This window comes from Halichoeres trimaculatus, unplaced genomic scaffold (genome assembly GCF_033239565.1).
Source record: "Halichoeres trimaculatus isolate MK-OKI-2021-1 unplaced genomic scaffold, fHalTri1.1 fHalTri1_scaffold_12, whole genome shotgun sequence".
NCBI classification, from domain to species: domain Eukaryota; kingdom Metazoa; phylum Chordata; class Actinopteri; order Labriformes; family Labridae; genus Halichoeres; species Halichoeres trimaculatus.
The window spans coordinates 5,930,517-5,947,611 of record NW_027437190.1 but is presented as its reverse complement, the minus strand read 5'-3'; the positions used below and the strand labels follow the sequence as shown (position 1 = coordinate 5,947,611).

General features: G+C 42.5%; 1 protein-coding gene across 3 annotated transcripts; it reads right to left on the bottom strand.

Moving 5' to 3' along the window:
• Positions 1-5,117: 5,117 nt before the first annotated feature.
• vegfaa (vascular endothelial growth factor Aa) lies at positions 5,118-15,305 on the bottom strand. 3 transcript variants are annotated; one of them, XM_074684287.1, is made up of 7 exons: positions 14,689-15,305; positions 12,464-12,506; positions 10,599-10,795; positions 9,985-10,061; positions 9,853-9,885; positions 8,315-8,446; positions 5,118-5,733 (listed from the first exon to the last, which is right to left on the bottom strand). In XM_074684287.1, exons 1-7 carry the CDS (start codon positions 14,749-14,751, stop codon positions 5,712-5,714), a joined length of 567 nt encoding a protein of 188 aa, XP_074540388.1. In that variant the 5' UTR covers positions 14,752-15,305; the 3' UTR covers positions 5,118-5,711. The 3 variants fall into 3 exon arrangements, with proteins under 3 accessions (XP_074540388.1, XP_074540389.1, XP_074540390.1); XM_074684288.1 differs by lacking the exon at positions 8,315-8,446; XM_074684289.1 differs by lacking the exon at positions 5,118-5,733 and having other exon boundaries at positions 9,849-9,885.
• Between the last annotated feature and the right edge of the window lie 1,790 nt (positions 15,306-17,095).

Here is a 17,095-nt window from a genome sequence, read left to right as displayed (position 1 = left end):
CTCCCCCTCTCTGGAATCATCTACAGGTCAGAGTACAGGAGGCAGAGTCTTTTTACTTGTAGGAGAGGATACAAAACTTGTGTTTTTGATGAAGATTTTAGTTAGAGCTGCATAAGGTCTGAGCCAGCTAAAGGACACCTCTCTAATTTTTCATATCAGACAGTTTCCAAATGTCCAGTCTCTAACCCAGTATCATGGTGTGAGAGAACCATCAGAGACCATGAGAGGCAGGTTTCCATTCACACAGGAGGAGGGGAACGGAAAAAAAACATCTGTTACCGCTCTCACTCCTCCTTTCTGTTACACACTCAAGTAGATTTTACAGGAAGAGTTTGACAAGTTTCTTCCTTCCCTGTTCCTCATTCCATCTTCAGCCTTCACGGTCTGAATCATCTGCAGCTTAAAGAAAATCTGAAGGAAATTCCTGGTAACGAGAGTTAACAAAAACTCAGGTTATTACAAAACAGGGGGTGTTTCCAAAACAGGAAACCACCTGAGGAGAAAGTTAAGCAGAGAGATCACTGCAGGGATTAAACACATTTCTAAACTAACAGTGGAAACACACCAGCTTCTTAACCTGGTCTCAGAGCTTGTCCAGGTTGATGGAGGCAGATTAAGAAGGCTTCCTCTAACCCTGAGTTTTATTTGTGGGCTGTTTTTTTTTTTTTTTTTTTTTTTTTTTTTTAATTTAAGGAGCTATTAATATGAAATGTTTGACAATTTGAATTATTTTGGATTTGTGTTGATATGAAATATTTAATTTGACTGGTTTGCTTTTTAGTTTCACCACGCTTGAAGACAAATCAGGAAATAGCACAAATCATAATGTTTTTAATACCAAGGGCTGCTACAATGATGTCTGCTTTAATGAGAGGAGCTGCTAATGAGAAGAAGTAAGCTACAAGAAATCAAACCCCACAGTACACAGGACAGCTGCCCACACCAGTCAGGACACTTTAAAAGTCACTGATCCTGGGAACTCTGGGGGAGAGACAAATTAAACGCCTCTTACAACAGGAGACCTTCTGGATTTACACCCTCAGGGCCACTTCTCTTCCTGAGCTTTTATCACTTTTCTTAAACCTGTTTCACAGAATTTTATGGACTTTTTCTCCACAATACTACCTCAGGGTCTGGCCTGCTCATGGAAGTGATATTTGAACATCAATGGACCCTGTGAGACTTCACTTTCTGCCATGTATACAATACCAATGCACTACCTGTGGTGGGCTGACAAGAAAGGATGAGCAGGTTTTGTGTGTATTACACAATAGCTTGACATCTGCCACTGTTTGAGTGTAATACCTCTTTTCATAAATTATTTTCTAACCATGGCTTCAGCCAGAGGAAGTTCTCTTTAAATCCTTACTTGTGTGAACAAGTTTGGTGATCTTGATGGTCCACTGCCAGCGCTCAAGTGAAATGAAGCATGACCCTCTCCATCAGAGATTTTAACGGAAACATTACGGGAGTAATGATCAGCTCATCCTAAAACTACAGCCAAACTTTTGAAATCCAGCCAACCTCATTTCACAGCCTCACAGTGAGAGAGATTAACAAATCCAAAAACAGATCCTCATCAACTGTCAGCTGTTCTTCTCACATCCAGAGCAGACAGTCAGAGTCCAGAGCTCTTGTTCAGGGGGGAAAAGAGCTGGAAACATCAAAAAGATTTTTTTTGTTGTTTTTTTTTTGTACAAAGCTAATCAACTGCTGGTCTGTGACAAAACCCTCCTTTCTCGTATTTTTGTGAAACTTTTTAAAATGTTTGATTAAACTGTTTCAAAGTATTTCAAAGTATTATGACCAATCTTTTAATACCCTCAGAGAACTGTGTTTTATGATATGTTAACACCAAAACAACCAAAAGAAATTGTAGACTATTCTTTCATGGCCATCTCCTTTCACTTCTCTGGTTTTTTTTTTGTTTTTTTTTGTAATCAGTAGAACATGGGCTGGTTTTCACCAAACACACCAGTTTTTGACAGATTAAAACAGATGAAAATGAAGCTTAGATTATTTTTAGCGCTTATCTCCGTAGCTCTTTCCTTTGATCCTCTCAGTGATTTCCATCATCTATCTCATGATTGCGACATGTACTCTACTCTAGTTTGAGCTGTGTGGACTTGTCCAACTTGAAAGTTTCACCATTATCTCTTGTCATCTTGCATCTTCTTCTTGTAATATGTGTGAATCTCTCAACCATAGGGAGCAGTGCTGCCACCTACAGGGGTCAGTCTGTCAGTATGCTAGTTTACAAGTCCGATCCAGATGGACGAGCCTCCCTCCAGCCCTCCCTGTTAAAAAACACTGTTGACATTTGTAGCCTTTATGCATCACTATGAAGTAAATTATTGTTTAAAACTTTTTCCTTATTAGTTTAATTTCCATATCCATCATTTCCAAAGCCTTAATATAACCTATTGCCATCATCTCATCTCTTTGTCATATCATCGTCTAATTGTGTTCTTATTGTCTTCTTTCTGTTTTGACTTTTGTCTACCATTGCTGTCTTATTTATTTGTTGTATCTTAACTGTTTGTTTGCTTTAGTTTTTATTTTCTTCTACATTTAATTACTGTTTTATATTACCACCATATCTTAATTGATTAAATAAATCATAATAATATGATAATTATTATTATTATTATTATTATTATTATTATTATTATTATTATTATTATTATTATTATTATTATTATTATATTTCCTATTTTAAGTAGTTTAATTACTTTAATAACTTTACACTATTAGCTGTATTTTTTTATTTGTTTCATTTTTGTTTTGCTTGTGTTTTTTTTTTTTTTTTTAATTTTTGGCATGAACCTTTATCTTCCTTTACCTATATCTACTCTATCATTACTTATATTGTCTCTGTCTCTTTTATGCTTCTTCTTCTTCTTCGTCTACTTCTTTGTACCTCTGGGCCTCATGGTCACAGTCAGTTGTTCAGTTCTTGTGCTGCCTCTCCTGATGTTGGGTTTTTAGGTATTGTTCATTTTGCAGTTACCTCCCTGACTAGGTCTTCATTGTTTGCTGACTTTCTCTGCATCTTATCCATTTTTCTTTCTTGCTTCCCTCATTTTTTTACTCTGCTGTACAAACATTTTGTAAACTTATGTTTCTAAAAGTACTTTATAAGTAGTTATTATTATTATTATTATTATTATCATTATTATTATTATTATTATTATTATTATTATTATTATTATTATTATTATTATTGTTATTATTATTATTATTATTATTATTGTTATTATTATTATCTTCCTAGACAAAGCAGCTAAAAACCTTTATATTACGCATGGTTAAGTACAGCCTGTTGAGCCTCCACAACAGTCCCAGTCTCTTAAGTAGTCCCATGGGAAAACTAGTCATCCACCCCTGACCTGGACTGAGCTTTAAAGTACTCCATGACTTACCATGTCATGCTCACTGAACTTTTCCTTCACATAAACAATGTTGTCTACACAGATGGTCAGATTGATGAGAAGAAAACAAACCAGGGAAATGCGTGTATTTTGAAAATAAATATATTTTAATAGTTAAACTAAAAACAAAAACAGAGTATTAATTAAGGAAACGTTTTACAGCACCAATAAATATATATTAATGTGAAAATATACTAAAAATGTGTGTGGTTGTACAAGCTCATTAAATACAAATCGAATGTTTCCATCAGCACTGAGGCAGCAGCCGGGTCAGTGAACGCACCACTGGGCTTCACAGAGCACAGGGGGTCAGTGAACACACCACAGGTTGAAAAAAGCATCATTGAATGCTTTGTTAAACTTCACATAAACACACACACACACACACACACACACACACACACACACACACACACACACACAGAGGGAGGGAGGAGTAATAGGAGTGATATAAATGTGTCATCAGGTTTTATGGTCACAGACAGTCCGTACTGATCTGACTGAGCGTGTTACAGTCAGGAACAGAGAGTAGGGAACGCTCATCTACCTTCATTATTCTCCCATTACTTCACAGTTAATGCAGCACAGAGACGAGGAGTCCGTCCGCTCTGTCTCTGAGCCGCTGTGTGGGCCTGAACACTGTTTACACATTAACTCCTCAGAGTTCCCACGGGTACGGTTTTAACCCAACTTTACCCGGACTTCTCCTGACAGCCTCAGCCTCGAGAAGTCCACGTGAGCAGGTAACAGTCACTTAGATTCCTTGTTGGACAGAAAGTGGGCGGGGCAATGGGATTTAAACCATGTGACTTCCCGGCATGAGAGCTGTGTGATTTAGAAATGGAAGTGCAAGTTGTCCTGAAAGGAGGCCACTGAAAGGTGTGAGGGTTGAAAGAGATTAATGGTGTGTCCTAATGTCAGTCACTGTAAGAGTTAAACTCTGAGAGAAGCAGAGAGGATCATGTTTGGTTACAGCAAGGTGTGTGTGTGTGTGTGCCTGTGTGTGTGTTTGAGCCTAATAGCTGCTATAAAGATGTTATGTTAGCGCCTGGCCAACGTCACGCAGACTCTGTGCCACCACACACACCACCGCCACTCTCTCTGATTGGTCCGTTCACACTGACCCAGCTCTGGTCTGAGCAGACTCTGTCGATTCCCATGACGAGTCGGAGAGGAAAACCACATGTCTCTCCCCCCTGAAAATGAAAACCACCTGTGTTGGCGCATCATGCTAACACATGTTGGTGCTAGGGTTACTATTGGTCAACCCCACTCCCACACACACACACACACACACACACAGGCACACACACACGTCTGAGCCTCAGTGCTGGTTTAAACAGGAATGTCAAAGCTTTAGTCCCCCCTCATAGAGGATGAGTCAACAGTCAAACAAATAAAACATAACACTGCATATAAATATATCAGACAGAATACTGAACATATTCTATAAATAAAACAGGTGAAGACTGAAGGCGTCGTCACTGAGCGCACACTGGTCGTTCTTTGGAAACACAAAGACTTAAATAAGGAAGACGCTGATCTGATCCGAGATCAGCCTGTCGAGTTATCTCTGTGTACCCTCCAGTGATTCACTCTCTCAAACACATCAGGGCGGGGCTGCGTGAAGGGGCGGGGTCAGGAACAGGAAGTGGTTTGTACCTGTGACTTCACTTTTTGTTTTCATTAACTGTGTCCTTGTAAGCAGTCTCTTCATGTCCCCGAGTTTAATCCGGATCAGTCTGTCATGTAACCCCAACAGCCCAAGCTTCACATTATCCGTCTCCATGGTAACCTGAGTCCTCCATCACTATGAGAGACAGTTGAGTGTTTTTTCTCATCCAGCAGAGACATAATTTTACATCATAACCTCACAGAGGAAACTCCTTTAACCGCAGCAGCTCTTCCTCGTCCTCCAGGTCCAGGGGGGGCGTGTCGTCAGCGTGTCTCTTTGTTTAGAAGTATCCCTCCGCCCTGCAGTGTCCAGCATCCAGTGAACTGTTACACTATATAAAATATTTCTTCCACAGATGAGCAGTTTCCGTTCACACGCCGACAGGTGGCGCACTCGTTTGCTTTAAATAGAGTCGTTTTTGTGGTAGCAGCGGTACACATTGTCGGTTTATATGTACATAAATATTAAGATATTCAGACAGACAGCCCAGAGCCGCTTCCACAGTCTCTCGCGCTCGTCCTCGTTTCTGTGTCTTTGCAGGAATGCATCGTCACGTCTCAAAGTGCTGTGCAGAGGAAAGGTTCCTTCATTACAGTGTGGCGGTCTCACCTCCGGGGGCGCTCACATCTGAGGGCAAGAGAGACAAATGGTCAGAGACGGAGAAGGAGAAATTCTCAGTGACACTTAACAATGAAAAAACATTGGGACTACTTTTACAGGTTATTAAGGGTCAGCAGAGCACACATACACTCACTGCATGCACACAGACAGGTTGTTACCAAACAAGGGGTGGGGTCAGGGTTGAACTAATGCTCTTGTTTACATCAGTGTTTAAAGGTGTGTGTGTGGGGGAGTTTAAAACCTCCTCATTCTCATCTCAGCCCCTGCACAAGCCCCGCCCACACCCGCCTCATCCTCTACTGAGCAGCCAATTAGAGACGCGGTGGTGCTCACTCCACTTGTGGTGCGTGGCTCTGTGTGGGGGGTCTCAGAGGGGGGTCCTGGGGTGTGTGTGGGGGGTTGCTGGGGGGGTCGGCAGAGGTTGTGAACTCGGCCTGGTTTATAGACTGTCTGTATTTAGACTCAGTCTGTGAATGTTGCATGAAGCTGACAGCACACTTTTATTTTTCCTGAGCTGATAACGAGGCTGTGTCTGACGACTCCTCTCTGATCATACATGAAGCTGACAGACCGACTGAGTGATACTATAAATAATACATCAACATCATGGCGTGGAAACCTTGTGTCTTCAGAGTGCTTTTCTAAATTATTCATGAAAAACACTTCAGTTTATTTCTGATGACATCTAGCTGTGCATGAAGCAAAACAAAACATATGGGCTCCTCTGAAGGTCTGACTGAGCTTTCTGTTGTATTCAGCTGGAGGGTTGCTGATCATTGATCTTAAAATGTAAACAATGGCTGTGTTGATAATGTTTTACTCCCTGATGAAGATTTGATTTTTATTGGCCAAAACCCAACTACAGTGATTCTCAGAAGTCAGACACAACCAGTTCGAACCAATCTGTGAAAATGTGTCTGTCTTATTCCCTCTTCCTGTGGACTCTGTGGTAAAAAAGTAAGTGTGTGTCCCAGGCTAGCCTCATACCGGAGGACATATTTACAGTTACTGGAAACAGATCTGAGGAGTCACTGCACCCTACACATCTCTGATGGGGGAAAGTGGAGCAACACCCTTCCTGTCCTGCAATCAAGGCACAGCAGCTGATTATGAAGGAGCATCTCAAAGGTGCAAAAATGCAAACAAATGCAGAAAAAAGCTAGTAGTATGCCTGCCAGGCCTGTAGTTGGCAATATAACCTTAAAGTCTTTTAGTAGCCCTTTGCTAAAGTTGAGGTGGGCTGATCGTCTGATGTATATATCAAGTGTGTCTTCGCTGATTGCAGAAGTGGTGCAAAAATGCACATTTTGTTAAAAGGCAGTCAGCAGAATCAGCAGGGCAATGTGGTAGACCACCATTTTTACTGCTGTCTGGTTTTTGCATGGCAATTTAAGTTGCCACAATGAAAGTCATATGTGCAAAGCAGAGCCTACACTCCAAAAAATGATATCTTGTCGAGTGTTTTTGTCTTATTTAAAGTAAAAATTGTCTTATTAGACTCGATACAAGCCACATTCAACTTATTGGTCCAGAAAAATGTCTTGCTTCAAGTTATTTAAAGACAAAAAATGCTAAAAATATTTGCTTGAAACCAAAATGTCTTGATACATTTTACTTTTTTTTAAACTTGTTTAAAGCAACTCAGCCCTTATTTTTGTCCTTAAATATCTTGAAACAAGGCATTCTTCTGGACTGGTCTATTAAATGTGGCTTAAATTAAGTCTAAAAAGGCATTTTCTGCTGAAAATAAGACAAAAACACCTGATAAGATTCAAATTTTTGCAATGACATCAGTGTTTCCACTGAAAACTGTGGTTTGCTGTTTACACAGCATGGTTGCAGCTGCATTTCAGAAAATTTCCACTCTGAAGGCTGTTTTAGGAAGTTTCTGTTTGAGGCTGGTTTGGGTAAAATGCCATTTCCGTGCACCAACACCTTCACTGGAAAACCACTGTCACCCAAACTGCCCCTAAACTCCTGAAGTCACTTCAACAAGAAGAGGAAGTGATCACAGCATCATGGCTAAGACATTTGACTCATTTCTGTTCAAAGGGAGCTGAATGAGGACAGATACGTCAACAGAAATATTCCTGAGGAAGTCCTGTTCCCATTTTTTAACTTTACCATGTTGATTACAACAAATGAACGTGGTCAGGTTTGGCTTTTAACCTAAAAATAAATAAGTGTGTGTCATCCCGTCTGCATCAATAGTTGGTAGCATGGTAACAAGCTGAATGAGCTCATTTTAACGTATCTGTCACTGTTTCTTGTTCATTCATTAGCATCTCTGAGACACAAGATTTCCCTTGGACATCAGACGATGAGATAAACGTCACAATAACTGTGAGCACGGTGTCAAGCGCTCAGACATAATCTGAGATCTGTTTGATCTAACAGGGGCAAAGACCACGGAGGCTGCACACACACACACACACACAGGCTCACACAAAGCAGCAGAGCAGGAGAAGCATGCTGTTCTCAGCAGACAGACGGATGGACAGACAGACAGACGGACAGCAGGAGAGTCAGACAGCTGGAAATAAAGCATGTGTTGAGGTTTTTTTCGGTGTATGAGAGGAAAACAAACCTGCAAGTTCTTTCGTTTAACTCAAGCTGCCGTGACTTGCAGTCTAACTGCGTGAATTTGCAGGAGCATTTACAGGTGAGAGGATCCTGCAAAAACAAGCGCTTCCTCCTCTCTGAGCAAGGCACACAGTGGCTGCAAGAGAAGCAAAGACAGGGAGAGGGAGAAAAAAGAGAGACAGGGCTAAGCTACAGAGCAGAGGGGCTACACACACACACACACACACACACTCATGCAACAACAGATATGATTGAAATCCTCAATATTCAAGAGATAAGATTCATTTCTTCACACATGAAGGGATTCAACAATCAAACGCTCCATCCGTCAGTTTTCATCTGCTTCACTGGCAGAAACAGACCAGTCAAAAGAAAATTATCTCTGCCAGAGCTCAGACCCTGGACTGACTGCCTACAGGGTCACACACTGGTCATGTGACCGTCTGAGGAGGGAGTAGACACTATAACTGTGTCACTATCTGTCAGTGTGTGAGCTGAGGGTCAGAGCAGAGACACAACACACACACACATTCTTTGACTCAAAGGAAAACTTCTGCTCTAAAAACATCACAACCATCATTGGACTCTGTGAACTGTAACCTTGAAACCAGAGCTCACCTTCACACACACAGAGTCAGTTTATAACTGTGATGTCTGTAACTGGTCTTCTGCAGCAACAGGAAACAGATAAAGAGCTCCAACAAACACGGGGCAGCTTATCACCACGTCCAGCAGACAGACGCGTGAGCAACTGTCATCATCAGAGCAACAGACAGAGCGCACGTCTGTGTCTGTCAGAGCATGGAGCTAACGTTACAGCTCAACTACAGCTGTGTACAGATGTAGATGATTCATATTTTAAAATGAAGAATCAAAGATGAGAAGCTTCGACCTTTAACCCTCGCTAACAGGTGAGATCAGACAGGAGCATCCTCAGATCTGATCACTGAAAGCGGGCTGGACCCTGAGCCCTGAATGAATCAGGATCAACTATATGACGGAGCACTTCCTCTTTATAACTGCTGGACCCGCCCCCTGCAGCCTGCTCTACGTGCACACATACACACACACATTTAGAGCCGAGTGTGACTCAGCTCACATGACCCCGCCCCTCCTCCACCCATCAGTCAGCTTTAACCTGCACATGCTCAGAACGCTAATGCAATTAAACACCCTGACCCACTCCTGACACACACACTGGACGTGCACACACACACACACACACACACACACACACTGTGAAACTGGAGTCGGACTAAAAGGGGTGGGGGTCATCTAGACGTCAAACACCCTGCTGCTGCTGTTTGCGCTCCATAAAACTGTAAAACCATAAAGACACACTCGCAGGTCTGAACCTCCAACAGAGATGACCTACAGTAACCTTTTAAAGCCTGTGACATCATCCAGCATCAACATACATTGATAAACATTCACAGTTAGAGCGTTTGATCCCAAAAACTGATCCTGATCCTCATTCAAACCACCTGATGAGAGCGGTCACACCTCAATGAGCTTCAATCTGAGAGAAGAACACGTACTTACTATTCTTTCTTTACAGGGACGTCTGACTTTAGTCTGCAAAAAACAAAAAATAAAGACGTAGTTTAGATCAGAGCACCACCGTGAGAGTTGGTAAGCAAGTGTGTAAAGGTGTGTGTGGGCGCCTGAACCTACCTGCATTCACACTTCTGATGTTCAGAGAAGCTGAGATGGATGGTGTGCTGCGTCACCATCGGTCTGAAACGCATCACCTGAGAGACAAACACAGGAGACTTTAAAACGACATCAATACCCACACACACACACACTCACACACATATACAGGGCTGTAAACACAGTGTGGTCAGGGTAAACAACATGTCTGAGATGCCTCTGCTCCCCATGCTCCCCACTCTGAGTGAAGCAGGGAAACAAACTCTTCCTCTCCGAGTCCTGACCAAAAGTAACCCTCCTTTAATCCCTCAATCCTTTAACCCTGACAAACTCATTTTATTATTCTTTTAACTCTCAAACTCTTCATCGGTTTCCATCAGTGGGTGGAGTGTAATCTGTACCTGGATTATGGAATAAAAACTGAGCTTTGGGCAATCATCAAATATGTGTTGACATACAGTATTTGTCTTCATCTTTTATTTTTCCATCAGATTTTATTTTATTATGAGACTTAATTCATCTTTTATATCCGATTTCTTCAACCCAACGCCTCCCAGGACAGTTAAACCCGCATAGATCTAAACCTTTCACAGCAATGTCATGAGCGATGGCTTGGAGTCCCATTCGTGGCTCACCTGCAGGGTGACGTTTCGTGTTTCCGTGGGAACACACTCCATGGCCTCGTCGTTGCAGCAGCCCCCACAGCGGTTGAGGACCACGCAGGATGGGATGTAAGTGTGCTCCGTGTCCTCCGGGTACTCCGTGAAGATGTCGACGAGCAGCTCACGGGGCTGACACATGCTCTTTTTGATGACATCTGTGAGAGGGATGACTGGAAAAAAAAGAGGACACAGAGACAGGTGTGACTTTGACACATCAGGGATAGAGTCAAACAGTAGAAACTGGTTAAACATCAGTTGTTCTTTCCGGTCATGTAACTTCAGCCTAATCTGACTTTATGATCTTAAAAATATACATACATGTAGATTAAAACATTTCCCTTAAATGCTGACAACAGGTTTTTTGGTATTTGACTGTCAATGAAGTATTAACTAAAAAGGCTTCTTCACATTTCCTTATTTGTCAAACTAGCAGTTCAAACCTCTCACAACTACAAGAAAATTACAGAAAAAGTCATAAAAAGAGTCTGTTTGAAAGGCGGATACAGTAGTGTATGTTAGATTCATGACAAACACACAGGCTCACACACATCAGGTGCAATCAGGAAGCTCAGCACAGAAAGGGTTAACTGTGCTTCTGAAGATCTCAGGACTTCATGACCCAAAGTGATTCTGCTGCCTGTCCCCAGACCAGAATAATCCACTCCAGAGTCCATCAGTCTGCTTCCCACAGACTGACTGACTCCTGACCCCTGCTCAGACCTCCAGCTTGGTGGCGCCAGGCTTCACCTCTGACCTCTGACCCCCGGAGAGCCCACCCCTGAGCCAACCCCGCCTCTTGGATCAAACTGCGCTGTAATCGTTAGCATGTTAGCTTCAGGGTCATAACTTTATAAACAGCACAGAGATGGAACCAGGGACAGTGAGACAGGAGTTCACGTCTGAATTCAGCTTTCTTCTTTCCTACTTTCATCGCCACTATAGGGACGCCACAATGCCACAAGGCTTGCAGGTCTGGATCCTAAACTTGGGCTCAGGCTGGGACTGGGTTGATCTGGTTCATGAGAGCGTCAGCAGAAATGTCATGGAATCACACACCCAGCTGGTTCCACCACCTCAGCAGGATGTCACCTGTGTTACATCATTCTGTACATACACACACTCTCTTTCCCACACAGACACACACACACACACGTCCTGCTGACACAGTTATCCAGCAGCATCACGTTTCTCCACCTGCAGCTAAAAGTTGGAGGCCCACTTTGCTGCAAAAACACACCATGAACCCAGAATCCTGCTGTGTTTTTCAGGAGTTCAGTACGTTTTACATGTCAGGTGTGTGTCAGCGCTCCCTAACATGCTGTATCAGTCACAGTTTACAGTAATCAGACTTCAGTCCTATCTGTGTGAGTAAAGGAGCTGACAGGTGCAATGTGAAGGTCACAGCATGACGTCAGGATTGGAAACACACTCACAAACACACAGTGTTTGTATTGCCTTGTGTGTGTCCATCCATCAGAAACACACAGTTTCATATGGCCTACATGCACACACACACTGGATCAAGGCCGTCTGTCATGACGCTCTCTTTCTGCTTCTGTCCCTCTCTGCTCTCAGTCTGCAACAGTGTTTTTATGGGGACTTCAAAGTCCTGGTTCAGACCTTTAGACTGAGGAGACCTTTGTCTCCTGAGTGCATATCACTGGAAACACACCTGAGCTCAGACTGAGCTACAAACACCAGCAGCACACCTCAGAGATCTTAACTTTATACCAGAGTCAACAGCCTGAATCAGAGGGGATTAAACAATGTCCTCCACGTGTCCACTAGGGGGCTCTGTGGTTGGTTAGAGGAGGAGTGTTCTAATGAAGAAAACTCACCCTCATTCTCGCTCTTGTCCAATCCTTTGTTAATGCTGGCAGTCTGAAAGAGAGGAGCAGAGTGTGTGTTAGATGTCTGAGTGTGTGAGACTGTGTGAATGAGTGAGTGTGTTCATGCAACACCCTCACACACAGTGTCTCGACTCTCACTGACAATAAACTGAGATCCACGTCTGCACAGCCAGGTCTACACTTTCCTGACACTGCAGGCTCTGACTCATGCTGGGGGCATGGAGTATGCACACTTACACACACACACACACACACACACACACACACACACACACACACACACACACACACACACACACTCACACACACATACACATAAATGAATACCTGTTAATACCTCGTTTCTTGCTCTGCTAATCATCTACACAGTAACTCCTGATATCAAAGTAACACACTGATGTTTTCTTTCTTCCCACAGCAGAGGAACAACATGTACATCTTTTAATCCTGAAAGGACTCTCACAGATGTCCCTCCACAACATCAAGCACATAAACATCACAGGTAAACTCCCACTCACTGTCTAACTGACAATTAGACATGTATTGGCAGAGTTTGATGCTTTAAGCAGCACGTGTTTTTGACAGCCAGTCACCGTGATGGATGGACTGATCCCTTCTCAACTCACTGAGATAATGAAATAAAAATGTCAAGTATTTGTTTTTACAATAATATGCACACACAAAAACAAAAGCAACTACATCTAAAGATCTCTTTTAGTTACTCTTAATGTCAGCATCGCACTAAGCAAGATATCAGCGCTGTGTGCTCTGTCCACAGTGTTTTAATTTGAGTTTAAGCACAGTGACCTCCACTAACACACACTTTCAGGACATTAGCTTCTGTATCACTCTTCAGTCTCTCTCTGTCTCTGCCAGTTTACTCATGGATCAGCAGCATGCACAGTCACTAACAGGCTGATTGAACCTCCACATCAGAGCTCTGCAGGAAATCAGACATGTGGGAAGATGGAATTTAATTTCAGAGCGGTCTCCTGTCTGCACACATTACTGCAACTAAATAAAGCAGCGTTAGCTCTGATTCTGCTTTCATCACTTGAGGATGAAGGCTTCACAGCAGATGAGCACAGAGCATGATGTGCACACTGAGGGTGGTACTTGTAAGGCTTACAGGCGCTAAAAGTGAACATTTTGTTTCAGCATGCATCACTTTATGACTCTTTGGTAGTTTTTTTGCTTTATTTTGAAAGTTTAAGCAGGAAACGCTTTTGGCTCAGTTGGTAAAACAGGAGAAACAGACCACAGAGAGCTGTGTTCACCTTGCGTGGCTGCTGTAATTTGCGGAGCTATTGCGTGAGAAAGCGGGACAGCCTGTGTGGGCGCACAGGGGGGGATCCTGCGGGAGGGGGGAGGGGGGTTGGAGGGGTCAGGGGGCCGGGTCTCTGCTTTCTACCGGTCCGGATCATCGTGAGAACAGAAACGATCCAGGACCAACAGCCACACTGAGACCTGAGCTCCGATGACGCTGCGCTGCCGGCAGAACTCCATTCATAAATCTGTCGGGTAATTCTCACGGACCTGATGTAAGGCACAGGTGCTGCTTGATGACCAAGGATGGTAATGATAGCGAGCTTAAGCTGGGTCTGCTCAGTTCGGCAGATAGACAACCCAACAAACAACATTCATTCATTAAAAATCACAACTTTAAAGGATTTTCCCACTGTCTTATGTTGGCGCACTTTAACAATCCAAATGTCAGCTTTAATTTTACCAAACAGAGAAAACGAAACACATACAGAGCTCAACTGTTATTTCTAGGGATGAAATTATTTCTTCTTTTTCTGTATTTTATTCCTGTGCATTTCTTGAGCTTTGTATCAAGCGTGACTTTGCACTTCTGGAGCTACTCCAGTGAGCGGATTGTGAATGGAGTCTGGCTCTGCAGAGAACAAAACGAGCAGAACAAAACGAATCAAGACAGAAGATGAACTCAGAAACATCAAATAATAAAAAAGAAATGATGATTGGTTTCTGCTCAGTGCAACTTAAAGATGAGTTATTACAGTCACTTCGTGTAACGGGCCAACATCAGCCTGTAGCTTTATTCTCTCAAAGAGCACTTTGTTTTATTTGATTATTAACGGGACATTTAGTGAATAAATGAGGCTGTAAACTGTTAGATCTGCACAGAGAAGAGAGTGATCATCACTGATATAATGTTTTATGGTTATTAATGATGCAACACAGACACTCACCTTTACAGTGGATAGGTAAACCGCTGCCAAAAGGATTTGTAGCAAAGTGAAAACACAGTTCATGGTTGTAATAACGCACGAGGAGTCCTGAAATCTCTGCGCTCGTCCAGCAGTGAAAAAAAAAATTCTGACACCAACGAACAACACCGTCAGAGGAGGAAAAAGGGGGATACTTTAAAAAAAACCGCGGCAAATCTTGGCTATAGCAAAAGAAGATCCATTACTCCCACGCGCATGTGGCACGTTCACAGTGAGTCTGGGCAGCGCTCCCCGTGGAGCCTTATCATCTACAGACAAAGACTCTGTGATGGGCTGTACAATCCTGACCCAAGCCCGGAACCACTGAAATCCTTCAAGAGCCTCCCGGGTGATGTCCTCAAAGAGAGCGCGGGGGCAACTTTACGCACCGGTGTGTCTGACGCTCCTGGATCCCGCACCGTCAGTGTGCCTGAGTGTGTTTCTGTGTGTGTGGAGGGGGTACGCCAGTATAATAATACGATCCTGATTTCTTCTTCGTGTATTTCTGGTTCACTGCCTCGGGTCTTCCTCAGCAGCTCGTCCTGGATCTGCGGCTTGTCCCTCCCGATCTGCGTGTGTCTGTTCCTCTTGGCGGTTGCTGCTCCTCATGCGGTATTAAAGCCCCACTCGGAGCGGAGGCGGGGCCGCCCGGGAAGGAGGAGATACAAACACACACACACACACACACACACACACACACACACACACACACACACACACACACACACACACACACACACAGACACACACACACACACACACACACACACACACACACACACAAATGCAGGCACGTACCTCTCCATTGATGTAAAACTCTTTCATTTACGTACTTTCTTTGAAACATCAAGCTCCCTGCTGATAAAAATCTGACCGTGAAAAACAACATTAATCATTATAACAGTAATAATAAAAAAAAAACATAATACAGATTAAAATAAAAATAAGAACTATAATATGGCCTCTAGGTTTTACAGCTGGAAAAACACATTTGGTTTTTGAACTTTAAATTAAAACCATTTCTGGCTCTATCTACGGAACCCCACAAGATTCACAATTCTATAAATAAAGACGTTTTAAAATAAATACCTTTTTTATACATAACTGACAAATATATAATATGGCCATTAAATATTAAAATACAGCAGTATTATTATGAAATGTTTTTATTCTTTAATATAGAATTATTATAGCTAACTATTTTATAATGATTTTTTAACTATTATATGGTTTATCCCGTAATGACTTATTTACAGTACAAGCATTTATAAAATAAAACTTTTTTGCAAAGTCAATTTTTATCTCATCATGTCCTTTTCAACAGTGGCCTTTTCATTTCATAATGTCTTTTTTCAGCATAATGACTTTGTCTGTCAATCAAAGGATACTTAACACAGAAATGGCAGGATCGACTCAAACGTGGAGACTTCTCACTAATCCGAGAAGATTGAAAAGCTGAAAACAGGAGTACATGACACGTTAAAGACAGAATGGCTGCAGGAGAGAAGTCGATTTTAGAGCTGCTCCTCAAGCAGCTGAGAGTGGAGGTCTGCAGCTAGACCCCTCAAAACTCTCTAGCTTTGATTGACAGACCATGTCATTCTGATGAAAAAACAAGATTATGAAATAAAAAGACCATTGTGGCAAAGGACATCATGAAAAAAAAAACAGACTTTGTAAAAAAAAAAAAAAAATGAGTAGATTCATTTTATAAAAGCTTGGAAAATAATGGGCACGTATCATTTTAAAAAGTATGAAATTATTAAAATAATGTTGTTTTTTCCCAGAGACCAAAAATGAATCCACCACTAGAACCAGAGTCACTGGAAAGTTAGTCACATCAACTCAGACAGGATAAAAGTCCCCACTTGTAGTCTGAGCCTATAACAGACTGAGCCTGTAGCAACATAACTAAGAGCTGGTTTAGACCTGATACAGTGACATTAGCTTTATCAAAAGGAAAGTTTTAAGCCTACTCTTAAAGTCAGAGATAGTGCCTTCCTCCTGGACCCTGACTCGATGTTGCCAACTTAGCAATTTTGTTGATATTTTTAGTGACTTTCTGGACCCCCCAGTGACAAAATTAGAAAACAGTGACTAGCAACAAATGTAGCGACTTCTTTTGGAGGTCGGCGGCTCCAAGATCACGGGAGAAAAAAACATATTTTCTGTCTTTCAGCCTGGGGGATGGGGGGAGCCTGCAGATGCCTTTCAGGCATCTGCAGGCTCCCCCCATCTGCTGTACTGTGTAGGAACAGAGTAGACCCCCCGTTGCACAGAAATAACGATCTGGCGACTTCTAGCGACTTTTGGGCGGGCCTATAGCTACTTCCGATGCTGAGGAGTTGGCAACACTGCCCTGACTGGATGATGATTCTAAAGAAGAAAC

Excerpts from the sequence above, each read along its gene's own strand:
- vegfaa (XM_074684287.1), bottom strand. The coding sequence starts at position 14,751 with ATGAACTGTGTTTTCACTTTGCTACAAATCCTTTTGGCAGCGGTTTAC. Across the intron at positions 10,796-12,463 it reads GGACAAGAGCGAGAATGAGG|TCATCCCTCTCACAGATGTC; the intron begins GTGAGTTTTCTT and ends TTTTTTTTCCAG. Across the intron at positions 10,062-10,598 it reads CACGAAACGTCACCCTGCAG|GTGATGCGTTTCAGACCGAT; the intron begins GTGAGCCACGAA and ends TTTGTCTCTCAG.